The sequence below is a fragment of the Ursus arctos genome, unplaced genomic scaffold, assembly GCF_023065955.2.
Source record: "Ursus arctos isolate Adak ecotype North America unplaced genomic scaffold, UrsArc2.0 scaffold_3, whole genome shotgun sequence".
Taxonomy (NCBI): Eukaryota; Metazoa; Chordata; class Mammalia; order Carnivora; family Ursidae; genus Ursus; species Ursus arctos.
Genome location: NW_026622985.1, coordinates 75,845,550 through 75,867,564, shown reverse-complemented (window position 1 = coordinate 75,867,564; position 22,015 = coordinate 75,845,550). Strand labels below are relative to the sequence as shown.

Below are 22,015 nucleotides of genomic sequence, written 5' to 3'. Positions count from 1 at the left end.
GTTTCATCAAAAAGCTACCTTGGGTGATATGTGAGATGTTTCTGGCTATCTTCAAAGACTTAGACTCAAATTTTAAAATCTCAGGAAGAGAACTCCAGAAAGAGCCCGAAGAGGTGTGGCTGGAACCAAGGTCCCAAATCAGAGGTTTGGCTAAAACTAGACTGTGTCCAGGAACCCTTAGTCTCTTGTAGCATTGGTATCTGTAGTCAAGTATAGGGTACTACCTGAAGGGACAGATTGTTCCACAACTCAACCCTGCCACTTCCCATATTCCTACTAGTGACAAAACTGGGGAGTCTCCATTATTTTTGTCATAATCTGCCTAAATTGGCCGGCACCTCTAATGCCTCCCTCTTCACCCAGAAATAATGTCGTGGATTCCCCTTAATTCCTCTGTGCCTGTACTCATGGGTACCCTCGTAGGCTCTGGCTATAACCCACTGCTTCTCCCTGCTTGATCTGTTCTGATGCCTGAAGGATATTCCCCTGTGCCCTGGTTTTCTCTTCTCTGCTTAGAACATTCTGGTGAACAGTGTACTACTCTGCCTGCTTTGGTTTTAATTCTGGTTTCTCCTCAGTACTTTATCTTAAAACTTCTCTTGGCTGTAATCTCTGCAACCCAAGTAGGGCTCCCCACACTCCTGCCAAGGTCTGCCATCTACTTGCTTGCAATTAATTAAGATCTACTTCATGATTCTGATCTTACCTGGCCCACAATCTCAGTTACAACTTACTTCTTTCTTGCTCCAATTCCTTAACTAATTTACTTCTATTTAGATTTTCATGATATAATAGTTTAATAGGCTCCCTTAGTGTCTTCGTTATTTGCCTAAGTAAGAACTTCACATACTGCAGAAAAATATTGAAAAGTTCTAGAGTCACTGGGGCATCTCAAACTATACCCTAGGTGCTGATTACTTAATCTGTTGATTCAACTATTTTATTTTTTTAAAAGATTTTGTTTTTAAGCAATCTCCCCACCCAATGTGGGGCTCGAACTTTCAACCCCGAGATCAAGAGTCACACGCTCCACCAACTGAGTGAGTCAGGCACCCTGATTCAACTATTGTAACTGGAGCGTTTATTACACGTCACGCATTGGCATGCAGGATACCACATAGACCAGTCTCTGCTCTTGCACTTAGTGTGAGGAGACAATAAGCAAGTAAACAAGCAAATAATTTCAGAATGATAAATGCTGTTTTAGTCCATTTGGATTGCTATAACAAAATACCACGGACTACATAGCTTATATACAACAGAAGTTTATTTCTTATAGTTGTCAAGGTTAGAAGTCTAAGGTCAAGTTACCAGCATAGTTGGGTGTTGGCCCTCTTCCGGGTTGCAGACTTCTCTTTGTATCCTCATCTACTGGAAGAAGGCTAGCAAGCTCTGTGGGGGCTTTTCCATACGGGCATCCATGAGGACTCCACCCTCATGACCTAAGCACTTCCCAAAGACCCCACCTCCTAATACCAGCACATTGGGTATTAGGATTTCAACACATGAATTTTGAGGGGACACAAATATTGAGACCATAGCAAGTGCTTTTACAAAACTTGAAAAGAGGAAGACAGCAATCAGGGTTGAAAAGGCAAGTCTTGTCCGTTAAAGTGTAATGGATAATGTTGACCCTTAAAGAGATTGTATCAGTTAACACTCCTTACAAAAATTATGAAGGCTGATTTTCCCTTACCCAAACTAACACTGTATTGTTACACTTTGTAAAGACTTTGCCTATCTAGGTAATGTAAAACAGGTATCTCATTGTCATTTTATTCACGTTTCTTTTATTTTGAGAAATTGAGCCATTTCATTGTTTCTTTGCTGTGATTTTCTGTCTGTATCCTTTTCCCATGTTGTTTTGAATTGATTTGTTTCTTTACATAGAAGAATTAGCATTTTGTCACATGTTCTAAATGTGTTTTCCAATTTGTGTTTAACATGACTTTGGTAATTGTTTCCATGTAAAAGGCAAACTTCCTTTCCTATGCTTGTCTCTAAATATTTGGAGAACAAAAGGATTTCGGGTCAGGTTCCCTAGCAGCTAACTTAAGATAAGGTTTCATGTGCAGTGATTTATTAAGGAAGTTTTCTGAGGAAAAAACACTTAAGAGAATGAGAGAAGCAGAAAGGAGACATAGCCAAGAAATGATGCAATTTCAATAATGTCCTGAGGAGGGCAGCATAAGCCTGCTCATGCAAGGGATTCAATTAAGGCCTGGGGGAAGCAAAACTGCACTGAACTGGAAGGAAGATGGAGGGGAAGCACACTGAATATGGGGAACTGGATGCACAACAAATTACATAAGGGACCTTGGGGGATCTGTGTGGGCATCGCCAGTGTCTGTTAATAATGTGTGGGTCAAGGGTCAATGAAAGGAAAGAATAGGGAAGTTCAAACCCAACATTTGATTTCAATGTGGAAATCTCTTATTATTTACTTGTGATTAATTATTAAACTAAGCAACAGAAGGAATCTACCCAGTCAGGACAATTTAGTCCACCCTGACCTAGTCACTAATGATTACTCATGTATAATTTGTTTTCTCCTCTCCCTCACCTCTTCCTGGATTTTGACAGTCAAACTTTGACGATGTTGCCAAAGTTATGGGGAAAGTCAATTTTGAGTAAGTTGAAGGCCAAGTAAATAACTGTAGGTTAGATCTTGGGAGTCTATGGAAAGAGGTAATGGATCGAAAAGGGGAGGTTTGGTCTTGGTTAAGGAACACAGAATTTAGCTTGGACTATTGCCAATAAAGAACATCTTTGCTGTATTTCTGGAGCAACTGGAAAATAGCCCCTGATATCATTAGCATCTCAGACTACTTTTTCTTGGAGGAGATAGGCTCCACTAGGGAAATGTCATTTTTTCTTTTTTTTTTTTTTTTAAGATTTTATTTATTTATTTGAGAGAGAGAGTATGAGTAGGGGGAAATGTCATTCTTAATCCTCTTGGGAAGTAAATTTTTATCTTGTAAGTATCAAGAAAGATTTGAAAGATTCTTATGACTCTTTTAATAACAGACACTTCTCTAGTACAGAGCATTAACCAATTTAGGGCTGCCTTCTTCCACCTGTCACTTTCAGGCATGTCATGTATGTAGATTAGTGGTTCCCTAGGCTTAGAGGGGGGATTGGGGAAAAATAAATAGTGACTGCTAATGGTTTTGTGGGTTTTTTGGGGGGTGATGAAAATGTTCTAAAATTTAATGGGGTGATGAATACACAACTCTGTGAATATAGTAAAACCATTGAAATGAATACTTCAAATTGATGAATTGTATAATATGTGGATTTTATCTCAATTAAGTTGTATAATTTTTTTGAAATCCTCTCTACAGGAAAGCAACCCAAATTTTGACACTTAGAATTCTCACAGACTGGGGGCGCCTGGGTGGCACAGTGGTTAAGCCTCTGCCTTCGGCTCAGGGTGTGATCCTGGAGTTTTGGGATCGGGCCCCGCGTCAGGCTCTTCCTCTGGGGGCCTGCTTCTTCCTCTCCCACTCCCCCTGCTTGTGTTCCCTCTCTTGCTGGCTGTCTCTCTGTGTCAAATAAATAAATAAAATCTTAAAAAAAAAAAAAGAATTCTCACAGACTAAAATCAAGAAAATATGAATTCATATCAAAAATTGCCAAACACACAAATAAATAAGCTATTTTTACTGGTTAGCAAGAAAAAAAACCAACAAATATAGAATCCCCTAATGTTCGAGGAATTATAAAATATTAAATATCTATGTATAAAATACTAAAAAGGAAAAATATGGAATCATAAAAATGATTAAGCAAAAGTCTATCAAATGATAAGCAGGATAAGCAGAAAAAAAAAAAAAACCCACTTAGACCCTAAACCAAAACTATAGAACTTCAAAACCAGACAGAACATTGTAAAATGGGCCAGATTACTTACTAAGGAAGGCAATTAAATAGAAAGTAGTTTTATCAGCAAAAACAATAGAAAACTAGGATAAGGATCTACAAAATGCTAAGGGAAAATAACTATCAATCTGTACTTTTATACCCATTGAAACTATCTTCCTATATTAACGTTAAATTAAGAAATTATCAAATTAAAAACACAAAGAGTTCTCCCCCAGAAGATTTTCACTAATGAAACTATGAAAGATGATCCTCAGTAAAAAAGAAAGTGATCCTGACAGAAATTTGATATATTAAGATGTAAAATGAGGGAATAAAAGGTAAATGTGTAAGTAAATCTAAACAAACTGCATCTATATATAATTAAAATAATAATGATGTTTAATTTGGGAAATTAAAATGAAAAGAACTAAAATACTGGACAGAAATGCAATTTAACTGGAAGGAAGGAAGGAGAAAAGAAAGAAAGAAGAAGGGAGAAGGAGGAGGGAAGCAGGTAGAGGCAAGCATTCCCACATTATGGCTCTCAAATTCCTAAGAACAATCTATTTTCTATCACTACAGCTTAGGATGTAAGCAGAACTACAATTAATTTTTTTTTTAAAGATTGTATTACTTTTTCTTCTCTTATTATTTAGTTTAATGTTTTTCTCATTAGGAATAGACATTATAATGGATTAGGGAGCTTTTTCAGAATATGCATGTAAGCTCAAGACTTCTGACTCCACAGTAGATAGTAGGACCAGGAGTGCTTGTTTTGGGATGGCTCCCCAAGTGATTTTAGTATGTATCTGTGGCTAGCAAGTTATTACAGTCTGTTTTAACAAACATTTTTCAAGTACCTCCTATGTGTCTGGTCTGAGCTTGACATGGAGATACAATGGCGAACAAGATGGTCGCTACTTTTCAGGAAGTTTTAGTGAGTAGGGGGAGGAATAAATGAAATGAAAAAAGTGTCCATTGTACAGGATGTAGACTGGCATAGACTGTTCATTATTCCCCAATCTCCAGTTCCCTTTTTAAATAGTAATATATTTTAATCTAGCCAAATGGCTGTCAGAAATAATAAAGATGATATTTACCAGTCTTCCTTGCAGCTAGATGGGGTCAGGTGATCAAATTTTGCCAAAGGATATAAACTGGTTCATTATTTCCCCAGACAGTTTCTGGGAAATATTCTAAAGGAGATTTGTTGTGTTTGCTTTATCTTCTTTGGACTTTCCTCCATTGTGCTGCCTGGAATTCAGATGTGATAGCTAGAATGTCATGCACCATCTTGAGATGATCAAGTAGTGAGTCTGATGATTCTTAGTCCCTGTGTTCTTTGTAGAAGAGAGTATTGCACTGCCTCCAAAGGGCAAAATCAATCAACATTTTTTTTTAAAGAGAGTAAGGGCAGATTTCATACGCCTAGAGGGAAATATAGAGTGTAAGAATACACACACATTAAAATCAGTAAATGGTCCTAGGTGAAAGAGTATAGCACCCTGTTACACTTAGGTTTACAAACACAGTGCAATAGATAATACATTAGAAATACAATATTTATTATCTATTTTTCCTTGACAAAGGAATTGTAAGTTATTTGGGGGTAGCAGTAAATTTGATTGCAGAAAATTACTTCTCTTATTATGTTAAGAGAACAGAATGCAATAAGTGGTCTTAATGATGACCTAAGACTTTTACTTTCCAAACACAAAGAATGGAGTACTCTGTTCTAAGTTTTCATAATAAAAGGGATATTTGAAGTGAAAAATTGATGATTCCTGGATCTGCAGAGAACAAAGTGTCAAGTTCATAAACAGATGTTCAGCAACATTAAAATTTTTCCAAGTCCTTAAAATTAGCATTAAAGACAAAGGAGGCAGTAAGTTTATACATTTAGTTCTCTAGTAGAAACAAAAAGCACAATATTAACATTCACTTTGACACAACAGTTATTTTTCCCATTACTAAGTTTCAGTCTATCATTTTAAGTTATAATAAGAAAAAAATAGAGCTGCTCAAGATTTAGAATAAGCAAATTTCTAAAAAATATTGATAGAACTATATATTACTTTATATTTGAGGTACATGACTTTAGTAATGGCTTATTCTGGTTCCCTTTTCTTGATGATATTATCATTTCCTTGAGTTTAGTTGGTCACTTTTGGCTTTTGTATTTGTATCCCTTTAGAGTTCCATACCGACTAGATCCTAAGAAACTTTAGATTAGTTTAGCTATATCCAGGAAGTGTTTTCTCAAATGTGATTGGAAATACATTTCTAATGTATAAGATCATGAGTTGCCTCCAATGTGATTAGATAGAAGTGAAAATAATGCCTAACAAGACAATTGTATTTTAGAGATCTTTTGACATCAGCATGCAGAGAACTTCCTCATTCTCTTTTAAAGCTGTATGTTTTCCCATTGTATATAGATCTTCTATAATTCATTTAATTAGTCCCACGTTGATATACATATGGGTTCATTCTCCCTACTCCCCCCCCCTTTTTTTGGCCATTTATTTGCTGATAAAACCAGATTATTTGTCCTACAGAGCTCCTTAGGAGCTGAATTTTGATCATTATATCCCTGTCATGTTGTTCTGCATTTCCCTTCATTCCTGATGTTTCCTGTGAATTTGTAGAAGCCTGATCAGATTTCTGTTTGATTTCTGGAAGGATTTATTCTTAGCTGGTGTTACATACTTCACTTAGGGGGTATGTAATGTCTGGCTTTATCTCTTCATGATGTTAGTAGCCATTGATGAGCTGTGCCTGATTCATTAATTCATTAAGAATTGTAAAATGGTTATATTGTAATTTTATCACACATTCTTCATTTGTTGCCTTGAATAAGAAAATTTCCCTCCTGGGGCACCTGGGTGGTACAGCGGTTAAGCGTCTGCCTTCGGCTCAGGGCGTGATCCCGGCGTTAGGGGATCGAGCCCCACATCAGGCTCCTCTGCTATGAGCCTGCTTCTTCCTCTCCCACTTCCCCTGCTTGTGTTCCCTCTCTCGCTGGCTGTCTCTCTCTCTGTCGAATAAATAAATAAAATCTTTAAAAAAGAAAAAAAAAAAAGAAAATTTCCCTCCTCCACTATTTGGTTACCCTGAGATGTATAGAGTTCATATAGGAAATGTTCACTACATGGTTGATTTTTCCCTTGTATTTATCAGTTTTCAGAGTACTAAGTTGGTTTCTTAACATTCTTCAAAAGTGGTCAATGAAGGTTTTTCTTTAATATCATTTTGACTTCATGGCTTTAAATACGTTTGATACATTTCAATCCATTGCAGTTATTTCTTTAGTGATACTTGAATTTTCCCACCGTTGGCAGCAGAAGACTCTTTAAGCTGGCTAGTGGGTGTTTTTGATACAATTCTAGTGATCTTTGATAGCATCCTTGCTTAATAGTATAACAAGATATTTCTGATTCATTGTGTACATTTCCTGTCTTAAACCTGGAATTGGACATTTTCCTAAGAGACCCTGGTTTCTTTTATAGGTAAATGTTATTTAGAGTATGCAAGCTAAGGGTACATTGCTTGTAGATTGGTTAATTTAACAGTTTTTCTTATATGGGGTCAAAAAAAGCAAAGATTACCTGTTACCAGAATCAGTATACTTGTAGCTTACATATCTCTATATGTAATCGAGTCCCTCATCAGGCCCCTTGCTCAGCGGGAAGTCTGCTTCTCCCTCTGTCTCCCACCTTCTCCCTCTTACCCTCTCCCTCGAACCCTCCCTCTGCTTGTGCTCTCCCTCACTCTCTCACTCATGTGTGCACTCTCTCTCAAATGAATAAATTAAAAAATCTTTAAAAAAGATTTCCCAAAAGAGGGTTCAAGTCCTGGGGACTTCTTTGTGGTACTAAGTTAGTCATTTCAGTACTCTGAATCATACATAACCTCTACTTCAAAATAGAGATAATATTGCCTACACAGATTTTATGGGGACCAATATTGAAAGTACTTGATAATGATAGCTAACATTTGCTAGGGATTTTTTGTGTGCCAGGTTTTATGCTACATCTTTTGCCTACTTGATTTCATTAAATCAGTATAAAAGGACAAAAGATACCATTATTATCTCCCTTTTATAGAAGAGAATATTGCAGATTAGAGAGGCTAAGTACCTTGCTGTTTCCATAAAGGGAAGTTAGGATGATCCAAAGAAGCTATGGTCATTAAGCAGCTCAGGAGGTAGATTTCCTTTCCAGGAGAAGTGAGCTAAATTAAATAGAGAATCTACAACTGGAGTATCTGGAGTTTAACTGAACATAATTAGTAATAGTAGCTCAAATTAATTTTTTAAAATGCATTAAACTCATGGTCAAAAGCTGAAAGAATGTATTTGGATTCCATTACAACCAGTTATGGGGGAAAGAAAACTCAGCAACTTGGATTCCAGATTGGGCTGTTTGGGGGTGGAGGGAGGATGGAGGAGTATTGGGGGTTTTTTTTAAGTTTTTTATTTTAATTCCACTCTAGTTAAAATACAGTGTTACATGAGTTTCAGGGGTACAATATAGTGATTCAACAATTCTATACATTACTCAGTGCTCATCATGGTAAGTGTACTCTTTAATCCTCATCACCTATTTCACCCATCCCCCACCCCCAAATTGGGCTCTTTTACAAACTGGCTCTTTGACTTTGCCAACTGATTTATTCTCTTTAGGCCTGAGTTCTTCAACAGAGGAGTTAACCTACATATTTCAGAGGCTAATGTATTGGGATTAGAATAGAACACTAATGCTTGGGTATGGCTTGGCAATAACTTACTATTCATATGCAGAATTAAAAAAAAACCCATATAACAAATATATAGCTTCCATTGATTCAGGTTTCTGAATCATTGAAAGATTCGTTGATTCAAAATACTCAGTGGACACATACTATGTGCTAGGCTCTGTAGCAAGTGGTTTCTAGCAAATACTGAACAAAATGAAGTCCTCATTTTTCTAGTTTACATTCTAGTAAGGGAAGACAGAAATGAACAAATAGGTAATATACACTATGCCAGATGGTGATAAATACTACAGACCAAAAGATAAAAGGGAAGTTAATGGTGAAGGGAAGTATCCAGCCCCAGTACCTTCTTTGCTCTTCCTTGAGTGCACCAGGCCTACTACCAAATGTGTGCCAGCTCACTCATTTGTCTTGAAATACTGGGCCCCCAAATATCCTCATAGCTAACTCCCTCTCATTCACACAACACCTGCTCACTGAGGCCCAACACGTGGAAAATCCCACCCCCTCTCTATTTTCTTTCCCTAATATCTAGTATAAATCCCTTATTTGTATGTTTAGTATCTGTCTCCTCCAGCTAGAATGTAAGTTCTAAGAAGACAAATCTCTTTCTTTTGTTCAAGGATACATTTCAACAGTGCCTGATAAGAAGTAATGCTTAATAAATTGATGAATGTAAAAACTGATTAGTAGGTGAATGAATGAATTAGGAGTGTGATCTAGAAAGTATTCTCTGATGAGGTGACTAAATGGTAGACATTTAAAAATTAAAACTTATGGGGGGCACCTGGGTGGCTCAGTCAATCGAGTGTTTCACTCTTGATTTCAGCTCAGGTCATGGGGTCATGACATCGAGACCCGTGTCAGGCTCCCTGGTCAGTAGGGAGTCTGCTTGGGATTCTCCCTTTCCCCCTCCCCCTCCCCTCCTCTCTCTCTCTCCCTCTCTTTCTCTCAAATAAATAAATAAAACTTATGGAAAATTATTGATTAAACTTTGCTCCATCCAGTTGATAAACTATTATGTGGCTTTAATGATGACATTCAAATGACATTCAGATGAGATAAGGATTATGAAATAGCATGAAACTACTTATAACATGGTTAAGTGAAAAACACAGGACACAAAATTTTGCATGTATTTTTTATTACAATCATGTAAAATAAAGTCTTTAGAAGAAAGGCTAAAAAGAAATACACTGAAAGTTACCAGTATGTATTAATAGTGATTATTGGTGACTTCCCTTATTATTTTTTCTATTTTCCAAATTTTCTATAATGTGATTATATCATTTTTGATATGAAAATAAATGTAATTTTTAAAAAGTTAGTCTATGTAATGATACCTCTCATTCATAGTATTATAAAAGTTTTTTTTGTTTTGTTTTGTTTGTATTTCACATTTAGAAATTAGACCTTAACCATGTCCGTAACTTGGACAAGGTGGACCCGGAATTGAAAACAGTGCACCTGGATTGCAAATGTTTCCTAAAAAGAGAAAAGAGGTGGCGGAGAAGGTTGAGTCAAGTCTCATGCTTTCTGTTACAGCATCATACCTATCTGGAGTTTACCTTCCAAGTAGATTTTCTCCAGGGGTAGGAAATCCTATCAATTGAACATGCCTCTCAACAGAACACAATGCCTAAGTCGTTTATAAATAGAACATAACATCAGAAAGAGGAAATTGCCCAAGCCCCTGTTTTATCCTAAGTGTTCCCATTACTTTGGTGATCAAGGAAGATAGTTGGAGGTTAGCAACATGTATTAAAGCCAAAGTATGCATGGGATGTGCTATTCCATTTACTCTTCAAAATAATTCACTGAGGTGAGAATCCTAGTAACAAATTTTGGATGAGAAAATGGGAAATATAAATAACTTACCTGGAGTCGCACATCCAGATGAGTAATGAAACCATGATTCAAATTAGATTCAAACTGACTCTAAAACCACGGCTTGAAGACTGACATATGGGGACCACAGTATCAACTCTATCTTGCTAGAACCCCTTCCCAGTAGCACTTCTGGGTCCCTTCAATGTTTATTAAATTTTTTTTAAGTGATCGTTTTGCTTGTAAAAGACGCGAACCACATTTTTATTGGCATGACATCAATTTCTGGATCTCGAGCAATGTCAGCCTAGGCAAGCGTGACTACTATCCTGCAGCCCTTTATAGTGTTTAATTTGCGAGGGTCTGTGAGAGAAGGACCCATAGTGGGTAAGAGAAGCGCCATATGGGAATAGATGGCTTTGCAATGAGGTGGGAACAGCTCCCCTCGCCTCTGCACCCGCATGAGAAGCCACATCAGGACCTGGTTCTGCGGTCAGTGTGCACAGGTAGGGAACAGAAGCCCAGCACGAACCTAAGGCTGGAACTAGGAACTTTGCATTTGGTCCTTTTCAGTAGATCGAGTGACCAGTTCATACCCTGAGGTGACCTCTTCTTTTGAGTCAGATAATTACTTAGTAATCTGTTCTTAATACATTGCTGGCCAGAAAAACCAGGCTTTGAAATCAATAATTTAATATGTATATGTGTACACACACACACACATACATTCATATAAAGACTAAAATATCCTAGGTCTGGTTTAAATACAAATTAAACATTCCAGTAATGAAGAAGACTGCACTGACTTTATTCCTGGATCTGGTTTCTTAGCCAAATCAGAGCCAAATAAAGCAATATGTTCGTGTTTATGTTAAGTGACATACATAATGTCTACTTATGATACCTCTCAATGGATTTCATAAGAGAAAAAAAGACCGTCCTACGTTTCATCTCTTCCCTAAGTGACTACAGGCCATACAGTTCCCTTTAAACTCAATTAATTATCTCACCACGGAGCACTCTGAGAACCTGCTAAAAGCAGCAGGCAGAGTGTTATTAATGAGCCAGGACAGGAGAAAACCCCAGAGCAGCCGTCAGCCGTCTTCGTCCCTCTGCAGTCGGCTCCTTCGTACCCCTGATAACAATGACAGGAAAATTTCTCCTCCATCGCTTCCAGGTCTGTATCAGATGCTTTTCCTTGCACGGTAAATTCTCCGTCCTGGGAGGCCTCTATGTGGTAACTTGCAGGGTTCAGGTGCAGGTAATCTGGAGCTTTCCATACCTTCCTTCTGCATCTGCCGTTCCTCCTACAGAGGTGGAGGCTGCACACCTCAGCCGCTCTGGTCACGTTGACTATGTAGCTCCCTAAATCAGAGCTCACATACTGCTTCACCCTTGTACAGTTGCCCTAGAAATGTGGAAACAAATGGGGTTTAGTGGTTTGGGGCACTGAGCATCTAGGCCCTCAAGGCAGTGCTTTGGCCTTGAGTGAGACCTAACATCTTGGCTCCAGTTGGTTGGTCTCTTAGGCTCAGGTGCTGTAACACAGGGGCCCTGATCAGAAAGGATGAAAGGTCCAAGGTCAGGAGACTGAGAATAGGTTACACCAGGGCTAAGCAACTGAACTTGCAAATGGGCCCCAGAGTCAGCATATAATGACCCTGCCTCTTCCAATTTACATCCTTTTTTTCTCCTTCTAGCCCCCAAGTTAATGGGTGTGGAAAAAAAAAAAAAGAACAACCCCAAATTAGAAATCATGCCAGAGCTGCTGTCCTCTGGCTGCCTTTTGGGTGTTGTGGTACCTTTCACGGTTGTGTAGGAACCTGAATCCTCATAGTCTACCGATTTATTGTTAACAGTCAACCTGTAGGTTCCTGGATTTTCCTGTTAATTGTGCTCAAATATCAACTGCCCTGGGTTCCGGACTTCTGTATACAATTCAAACACAGGAAAGCCTGGAAGGCCGACTAGGTAATTTTTTTTTTTTTTTTTTTGGTTCCTATTATGTGTTCTAAACAGAGGCCACCTGGTTTGTGCATTCAGCTTCCTCTCGTGAGCCACATGGGCAGGAGGGGAAATACCACGTCTAGAGAGTCAGGCATTGATTCCCCCCACTTCTACCTAATTCTTATATTGGACAGAGGAAACTTTTAACCTGATATTGTCACAAACAGTTTCATGAAAGATATCTTGACAGGAACAAGTTGAGCCTGTGCAATTCTAAGAATAATATCAGATCATCACGAACTTGCAAAAAATTCAATTAAACAAAAAGTGTTGAAGATACGAGTATTACAATTCCAGGCAAATGTATCGTACTACAGAGATAGAAATAAACAGCATCTGGAAATACAAAAGAGATTGTGATTAATGTGGATTGGGGAAAACTAGAAAGACTTACTAGAGTAAATAATAGCTGGGCTGGGAGAAATTTGAAGAGAGCTATAGATCTCATTTTAAATGCTATTAATTTTTAGCTAATTTCCCCATAGAGGAAAAATAGATTCAACACGGAGATTAAAAAGTTGCCATCTGTTTCTTCTTCTCAAAATAGGATATAACACATGTTATGTAGTAGTTCAATGCAAGCGCTCCGGAGTCAAACCGTGGTTAATGCCAGCTTCACCGTTAACCAGCTTAGCTAGCTGTCACCCTAGTTGGATCTCCTCTCTTGTTTCTTCATTCTATAAATGAGAATGGTAGTCTCTACCTCATAAGGTTTATTATGGCCAGCAAGTGAGCAAATCCAAAACAAAAAGCATTTAGCACAATCCAAGCACATAGTAAGTAGTCAACAAATGTCGGTATTGGGATTACTATCTTAACAAAAGTTAATAATACTATTAAGCTCCTTCTATATATTAGGCACTGATTTGGATTTTAATTATATATTTTTTAAAGATTTTATTTATTTGACACAGAGACAGCCAGTGAGAGAGGGAACACAGGCAGGGGTAGTGGGAGAGGAAGAAGCAGGCTCCCAGCGGAGGAGCCTGATGTGGGGCTGGATCCCAGGACTCCGGGATCACGCCCTGAGCTGAAGGCAGACACTTAACGACTCAGCCACCCAGGCGTCCCTGGGCTTTAATTCTAAAGCTGGATTATTGTGGAAGCCATGAGAGCTCTGACTGGAGTTAGCTGTACAAGAAAAGAGCAAATACTTTAAATAATATTAAGTATACCTTCAAGGTCCTGCCTTACCTCAGACGAAGTTAAATTCATGTCTCCCCAGATAACAATGCCTGCAGCTCCCAAGGCAGCACTTTCTCCAATGGTACTGATAAGGTCTTGCTAGATTGAAGAGAATAGAGTTCATTATTCATTTGGATATAAAACAGCACGCCAGGGATTAGGACTAGAGGCTGAGTGCAATATTAATAGGATGATTCTCCACTTTCTTAGGGTAACACAATTGTTGAATAAACCAAGGCTCGAAAATTACACTCCATAATTGTATGGAAAAAAATGTATTAAATATTTTTGAAGAAAAACCTGCATTTTGCCAAACAGGGTATCATTTTGGTGACAGCCTAGAAATAGCCACCAGAAGCTGTTTAATCAAACCAGCCATGTGTACATGACCCAGAAGCAGAATCCAAAAGTTTTTCTTCTCCAAATGCGGAATACCTCGCATTCCTCTAAATTCTCTTCCCAACTTGCAACACACGAGGGCTTCGCCTTTGCAGGGACCCGGAGGGGTTTTGTGTCGTTGGCATCCCAAGGCCAGGCAAAGCGACACAGTGTTAAGGACCCACAGGCTCTGATTTGGTCCACCCTTATATTTGGTCTCTGAAACTATTTGTATATGATGTCAAAGTTCCTGACTTAATGGCTTTGTTTATGACTCCTCCAGTCATGGTAAAGCTGCCGGACTTTTTCTCAATATGTTAAGGGTAAAAGAAAATGAAATTTCAGCAGGGGAATTTTGGTTTTGTAATCCTGAAGGATTTAAGTGTTTAAGGATTAATATGGATCCAGGCCATTTCAGAAGGAAATTAGGAGTTGAAGGTATGCAGTTGGTTTCCTACTTTAAGGTCTCCTAGATAAGTTTACTAAATTATAGTTAAGTCTCTCACTGTTTAGGATACTAAGCATTCACCTTTTACTCCAAGGATGAATTTCCATCAGTTACATGCTGGAAAATGTAACTGGGTGATTTGGTGGGAAATAAAAACAGAACTTTATAATTGTATTTTGCCTGGGGCCTTTTATATTAAAATCAACACCTGAGAGATATATCTTCTTATCTGACAGGTTTATGGTCCACTCAACGGTTTTACAACTTCAGTGTTTGAAGTTTTATTCTTCTGGAGATTTTCAAGAAGGGCGGAGCTTGGGTTAAACTACTTTCCCTTTCGGGCTCATATCCATTTCCATTTCTATGACCACGGAGTGCACTGAATAGGTCAGAGCTGAAAGGAAGGAGTTTTCATGAGGCTCTAATGAGAGTGGAAGTGAAATGTTTTTAAAAAATATCTGTGATGTGAATATGGGAGGAGCCAGTCATGTAGTACCCAGAATGAGACTCTGCTGGGTCTACACCCATTGCCTCTTTTGGCAAAGAAACAAGGACAAGGGCACCTCCCTCCACTCACTTTGAATTCAGTGAAGCCATAGTCGCATGACATGATCAGAAGCGCCAGATCCCCCAGTGGCCTTCCATGAATTCCTGTTACATGTGTGTTACACCTTTTTCAGCTGTTCCACAGTTCTTGAATATTCGATTCTGGGTTTTGTTTTTTGGGGTGGGTTTTTTTTTTTTTTTTCAATCTTTCTTCTCTTTGCTTTTCAGTTTCAGAGGTTTCTTTCTTTCTTTTTTTTTTTTTAATTTTGTATTATGTTATGTTAGTCACCATACAGTACATCATTAAGTTTCAGAGGTTTCTATGGAGACATCCTGAGGCTCAGGGCGTCTTTCCCCAGCCCCGTGCAGTCTACTAAACAGGTGTATCAAAGATGTTCTTCATTTCTGCTACAGTGTTCTTGATCTCTAACACTTCTTTTTGATTCTTTCTTAGCCTTTCCATCTCTGTGCTTACATTGCCCATCTGTTTTTGCATGCTGTCTACTTTATCCATTAGAGCCCTTTGCAAAGTCATTATAGTACTTTTAAATTTCCAGTCTGAAAATTCCAACATCCCTACCATATCTGAGTCTGGTTCTGATGCTTGTTCTGTCTCTTCAAATTCTGTTTTTGCCTTTTAGTATGTCCTGTAGTTTTTTGTTTTTCTTGATAGCTAGACATGATTTAATCTTTTCTTGACAGGCAAATAGCTCATACTAGGTAAAGGGAACTGTTATAGATAGGCAGTCAGTAATGTGCTAGTAAGATGTAGGGGAAATGGAAGGGTTCTTTATAGTCCTATGATTAGGTCTCAGTCTTGTAGTGAGCCTTTGCTTCTGGACTGTGAAATTCATTAGTTGATCAGCTGTGTTTCCCCTTTTTAGGTGGGATAGGCTGGCTAGATGGGGCTAGAGCAGGTCATTTCCCTTTTTGCAAGTGGAAGACTAGAGCCAGCTGGAGGTGAGTATTTCCCTTTCCCCAGTTCACTTAGGCTCTGATAAGTCCCCAGTAGGTCTGGCACTGGTTAAATAGTTTCTTCTGAGGGCAGACCTTGTGAAGAAGAACAGAATGTTCTTGAGTATTCAAAATAGTTATTTTTTACCTCCTGCCCCTGCCAGATAAAAACATTTTTCTCTGATATTCCTACGAGTACCTAATAAGCTTTTGGAGGGAAAACTCACAAAAGCATATCCCTACCCATGACCGAGTCACCTGGAGTTTTTCTCTCTCATATTTGTGAGAGATGGTAAGGCAATTTGCTGCTTATTGGTAAATCGTTTTTCTAGTCCTAGCTACATGTGTATGTGTACACATGCACAAACACACACATACACAAACACACTCTAAAGTGTAGATGTCAGGCGCTGGCGGGCTCAGACAGTGGAGCCTGTGACTCTTGATCTCAGGGCTGTAAGTCTGAGCCCCACATAGGGTGTAGAGATTACTTAAAAATAAAAAATCTTTAAAAAAATAAAGTGCAGCTATCTTTGGGAAGATTAGAAAAGGAAGCCATTATTAGTCATTTATGATTTGGTATAAGTATCAGGTTTTTTAAATTTTGTGGGCAGATTTTTATGGAGGATTGAGTAAAATGGTGGTAAACTGTTGGTTTAAAACATCTGGAAATACCTCACCATCAGAAAGTTTTCAGAATGATACAGAATGATTTCTGGGACTGCCAAAGAGAACGGTTTCCTGATGAGACCCTAACTGTTGTTCCCTCTTTCCTTAAAGCAGAAATATTTCTGAGACTGTAGCTACTCGAGGAAGCTTATCTAGGTTTACAGAATGTGCAGAATGTACGGGTAGTGTCAACTAATCTTTCAAAATGAACACTTTGTCCCTTAAAGTGTATTGTTTCTTCCAAAAGTAAATTTATTATCATCAAAGATAGAAACTTGTTTAAGCCAAATATAAAAAAGGAAAGAAGTTTCATAGAAGAAAGTAATATTTAACTTTCAGTGCCAAGGTCAAGAAGATCTAGAGGACTTTTAAACCTCCCAGGTAGTATTGATTTCCTATCATTCTTAATCATTTGTTGATGACTTTTCTGGGAAATACAAATATCAGTTCCCAATAGAGACTTTTTTCTTCTTACTCATCTCATTAGTGATGTCCAAGGCATAGCATTTACCAAATCTTGATACATCTGTGCCTTTTCCTTCTCTGAGGATGAAGCTGTATTCTCTATATGCTCCATAGATACCTACTGTTCATGCTAAAGCCCTCATGTGGGTTTCCCGAGCCTCCTTCCTTGGATGCTTCACGTGAAGTCTGAACATCTTTAAATGTGAGTGTATGAAAATACATGCTGGTGAATTGAAACTTGTAATGGTGGAGAAGGAGGACATGTGATAAACCGATAATATCCAGTAAGATCTTAAAATACCACTGCACCACCCATGTGAAGGCCTGGACAAGTCTCATTCTTATCATAGATAAGATCATAGTCTCTTATCATAGTCTCTTCTTAGCATAGAAAGTTTACATGTAATTATTGAAGTCCAACCATTAGAGCAGCATCTACTTTTAAGTGTTTATCTCTAGAAGTTTCCATTTGAGTTACTAGAGTAGCAAAGGGAGAAGAAGGAAGGGAAAACTGGGCTGAAAGTTCATCTATTTTAAAAGTTGCCCTTATGGTTTCTGGGAGGACTTTGGCTACAATGGTAAAATAAACAGAATAAGCCTTGTATTTGTAAGTTTTACCCTAGGGTTGCAAAACCATCTACTAGTGATGAATTTATGATTGAATTTAAAAACTCGCACCACTCTTACCAACTTTCCATTAGCTATGGTCATAGTCCAGAATAAACCAGATGGCTAACCTATAGCTCCAACTACTTTTTACAGATTTGCAACACGCTTATGGCTTTAAAAAAATTTTTTTTCCAATTTTTAAAAAAATTTTTATTATGTAAAATTTTTTTAATTTTTAAAAACTTTTTAATTGTGATAAAAAGACATGTTATAAAATTTACTGCCTTCACCATTTCTCAGTGTATAGTTCAGTAGTGTTACATATATTCACATTGCTGTGCCTCTCTTGTACCTGTTATCAAAACTAGTATTATGCATTAAAAAGACAAAACTTTTTTCTCTTGACATTAGATGGCAAGGCCAGAAGCAAGAATGCTTCCAATTACACTTCCACATGTGAGAGCAAACTGCTCCATTTTAAAATATCCTCTCTGATTTTCCAGCCTGTCCACCACCAACTGCTTCAATAAAGGCCAGTTGTGAGGGAGCACCGTCAAAGGTGGGGAGGAAGGGGGAAGAAGTTGCTCTTATTGCCTTTAACCTTCCCTCCATACTGTGTTCCTTAAAAGAATAATAAATAAGGTAATTAAAATTCAGTTGGCATAAATGAAGAGTCTAAAGGCATGGCTAGTCAAAGGAAGAGTTATGCTCCTTTCTAAGAGACCACTAATTGGGAATTCTTCAAAAAACATAACTAACAAAGAAATGTCTCTTTTAGGGGCGCCTGGGTGGCTCAGTCAGTTAAGCATCTGCCTCTGGCTAAGGTCATGACCTCAGGGTCCTGGGATCATCCTCTTGCCAGGCTCCCTGCTCTCCCTCTCCCTTTGGGGAGTCAGCTTCTCCCTCTCCATTTGCCCCACCCCCTGCTCATGCTCTCTCAAATAAACAGAAAACATCTTTAAAAAAAAAAGAAAAGAAGTATCTCTTGTAAAGACAGGGAGGAAATCCCCCCATCTTTGGCAAGGAGTGTCTTACCTTAGAAAGAAAAAATAAAGGTTCATTTCTGTAGCCTAGCCTTGTGTAGACGAATACAGGCAGAGCATAATCATGGGATGTCATGGTGGAGATCCTCATGGATTCATGCACCCGAAATTGTGAGAAGCGCAGAATGTTTTCGTTGTCTCCAAGAGATTTTCTGACACCAATAGAAGGATATAAAGCAGCACTGCTATTCCAGAGCCAAGAGAGCTCATTGTTTCTCAAAACTTCCTCTTCTGGGCATGACCCAGTATAATTCGGGGCATAAACATTATAATTGTGGCAATCAGGATATAAATAATAACCCCAGAGGCCCTTGGGTCTACTCTTCATTCCCAATTCAATGGTTTCCTTCATGAAGGCTTTTGCACTTTCTTCAAATGTTGCTTTGGCTAAATCTTCAATATCAGTAGCTGATATGTTCTCTTGCATATCAGAAATCAGCTTTCTTGACTTCTGTCTGTAGACATCTTTTGTGTTCCAGTTACGGGCCCACTGGGGTCGCCAATATTCCCAGTCTATAACAGCAAGTCCACTGAAATCTTCAGCAGGGATGTAATAATTAATATCTTGGTCGGCTTTTTCTAGATGCACTTGCAAACTTATGTTCTGGGGGAGGCCCCCATTAATGGGAACCCCCTGTGATGTATACCATGGATAGTATCCCAATCTGTTGACATAAAATATAGTGACATTTTGCCCCCTGGCCTTGGCCAGTGGGCTTCCAATCACCTGAAACATTTTCAGATTTAGTCCTATATTGTATTTTATCAAACACTGATCTGTTGGAGCATTCCAAGCAGCTATGAAAGGTTTCCTTTGGTAAATTGGAAGTCGAGCAGGTTTTAGAGAAGAGATAGACTTCAGAATGATGAATATGACCAGCCATGATGTGAGATGTATTGGTTGAACAACACAAAACCTTAATTGTCCTTCAGATAATACTTTCATGATAAGATAAAACCTTATCTTCTGCTTTAATATACTGTGGAAGACCTGTAGGGAGATATAATTTTCTATTAGTGATATTTGGAGGAAAAAGACTCAGATACCGGATAGGTATTATTGTTGTTGTTACATATTTATATTTTAAAGTGCTTTTTATTTAAAGGATTGAATATAAATAAATTGAGCTATCGAAGCAAGGGTAGTGACTGAGCTTCTATTCAGGGGCAAGCAATGCAATTCAATAAGCATTCATGGAACTTCAGATCCTATGTCCAGAATACAAAATGAACAAGATATGGTCTTTGGCCTCAAAAAAAAAAAAAAAACCCTCATGATCAAATTAAAAAATGTAAAGTTATGTCAACTAGCATTTTGGAAAACTCATCAAATCCTGGGTACCATGCTTAAGGTCTTTATAAAATATTCATCTCATTTAATCTTATAATAACTTTTTATTATTTCATTAAGTAAGCCTAAATGTCAGGATGCTTTCCCAGGCTTCCTTGCGGCGAGGGTACAGATTTGTGTTCGTGGCCAGGATCCATCCTACTCTAGACCGTGTGTGTGTGTGTGTGTGTGTGTGTGTGTGTGTGTGTGTGTTTCTTTTTTCCTACTCCAGACTTTGAGCTGAGATCTTGGGAATCAAAGAGCCTAAAAAAGGTGGTGGTGCCAGAAATTCCAGGAGTGGCAGTGCCCGTTGGGGCATCCAGAACCAGATAGCCATGGTATTGGTGTTAAGTCGCAGCATTGTCCTCATGGGACAGCACTTTTCTGCTCAAGTCAGTGAGGTTTCGCTTTGGTTGGTTGCAACCAGGAACTCCGACTGACGCAGGTTTTTTCCATGGAATCTGTGGCTTTTGAGTATTTCCGTCAGCAAAGCTGAGCGCCGCATGTTGTATGTAATTATCATTTTTAACCACTAGATGTCACCAGCTACACCGTATAGCATTTGTTAGGCGTAGGACATGAGGTAAACCAAAATTTAAAATACTCTGTGACACTACAGATAAAAGATTAGTATCCAAGATCTACAAAGAACTTCTCAAACTCAATACATGTGAAACAGATAATCAAATAAAAAAATGGGCAGAAGATATGAACAGACACTTTTCCAATGAAGACATACAAATGGCTAACAGACACATGAAAAAATGTTCAAAAGCATTAGCCATCAGGGAAATTCAAATCAAAACCACATTGAGATACCACCTTACGCCAGTTATAATGGCAAAAATTGACAAGGAGAGAAACAACAGATATTGGAGAGGATATGGAGAAAGGGGAACCTTCCTCTTACACTGTTGGTGGGAATGCAGGTTGGTACAGCCACTTTGGAAAACAGTGTGGAGGTCCCTTAAAAAGTTAAAAATTGAGCTACCCTATGATCCAGCAATTGCACTACTGGCTATTTACCCCAAAGATACAGACGTAGTGAAGAGAAGGGCCATATGCACCCCAATGTTCATAGCAGCATTGTCCACAATAGCTAAACTCTGGAAGGAGCTGAGATGCCCTTCAACAGATGACTGGATTAAGAAGATGTGGTCCATATATACAATGGAATATTACTCAGCCATCAGAAAGAACGATTTCACAACATTTGCAGCACCATGGACGGGACTGGAGGAGATAATGCTAAGTGAAATAAGTCAAGCAGAGAAAGACAATTATCATATGGTTTCACTCATTTATGGAACATAAGTAGGAAGATCGGTAGGAGAAGAAAGGGAAGAAAGAAGGGGGGTAAAAAGAAGGGGGAATGAACCATGAGAGACTATGGACTCTGGGAAACAAACTGAGGGCTTCAGAGGGGAGGGGGTGGGGGATTGGGATAGGCCAGTGATGGGTATTAAGGAGGGCACGTATTGCATGGTGCACTGGGTGTTATACTCAAGTAATGAATCATGGAACTTTACATCAAAAACTAGGGATGTACTGTATGGTGACTAACATAACATAATAAAAAATTTTTATAAAAATAATAAAATACTCTATGAAAAAATAAATAAAATAATTTATGAAAAATAGAAAATCTGAAGAGACCAATTACTAAAATAATGTGTAAAACTTTATTCAAAGGCATTTAAGAAGTGCTAAGTAAATGGATATATAGAAAATATCAGTTTTTAAGAACTATGGAGTAGATATTTTCTTCATCCATGAATTGAATAAATATCTGTCTTCCTCCACAGCACAAACATGGATAAGATTACTTTACTTAGTAACATGAAATATGTTATGTTATACTAAAGACATAAATTATGATTTGAAGAGAATAGTATTTTCAAGGGAATATAATTTTATGAATACAATAAGAGTCAT

At 38.2% G+C, this 22,015-nt stretch overlaps 1 protein-coding gene across 1 annotated transcript; it reads right to left on the bottom strand.

The window, feature by feature from the left end:
* Positions 1 to 11,452: 11,452 nt before the first annotated feature.
* LOC113266534 (hyaluronidase-4) lies at positions 11,453 to 19,696 on the bottom strand. The gene is made up of 3 exons (XM_026514230.3): positions 18,743 to 19,696; positions 13,648 to 13,737; positions 11,453 to 11,854 (listed from the first exon to the last, which is right to left on the bottom strand). The coding sequence occupies exons 1-3, from the start codon at positions 19,694 to 19,696 to the stop codon at positions 11,453 to 11,455; spliced, it is 1,446 nt and encodes a 481-aa protein (XP_026370015.2).
* Positions 19,697 to 22,015: the final 2,319 nt, after the last annotated feature.

Coding starts and splice junctions, on each gene's coding strand:
- LOC113266534 (XM_026514230.3), bottom strand. CDS start 19,696: ATGAAAGTATTATCTGAAGGACAATTAAGGTTTTGTGTTGTTCAACCA. Junction 13,738..18,742: donor CTTTATTTTTTCTTTCTAAG/GTAAGACACTCC, acceptor TCTTCAATCTAG/CAAGACCTTATCAGTACCAT. Junction 11,855..13,647: donor TGAATTTAACTTCGTCTGAG/GTAAGGCAGGAC, acceptor CCACATTTCTAG/GGCAACTGTACAAGGGTGAA.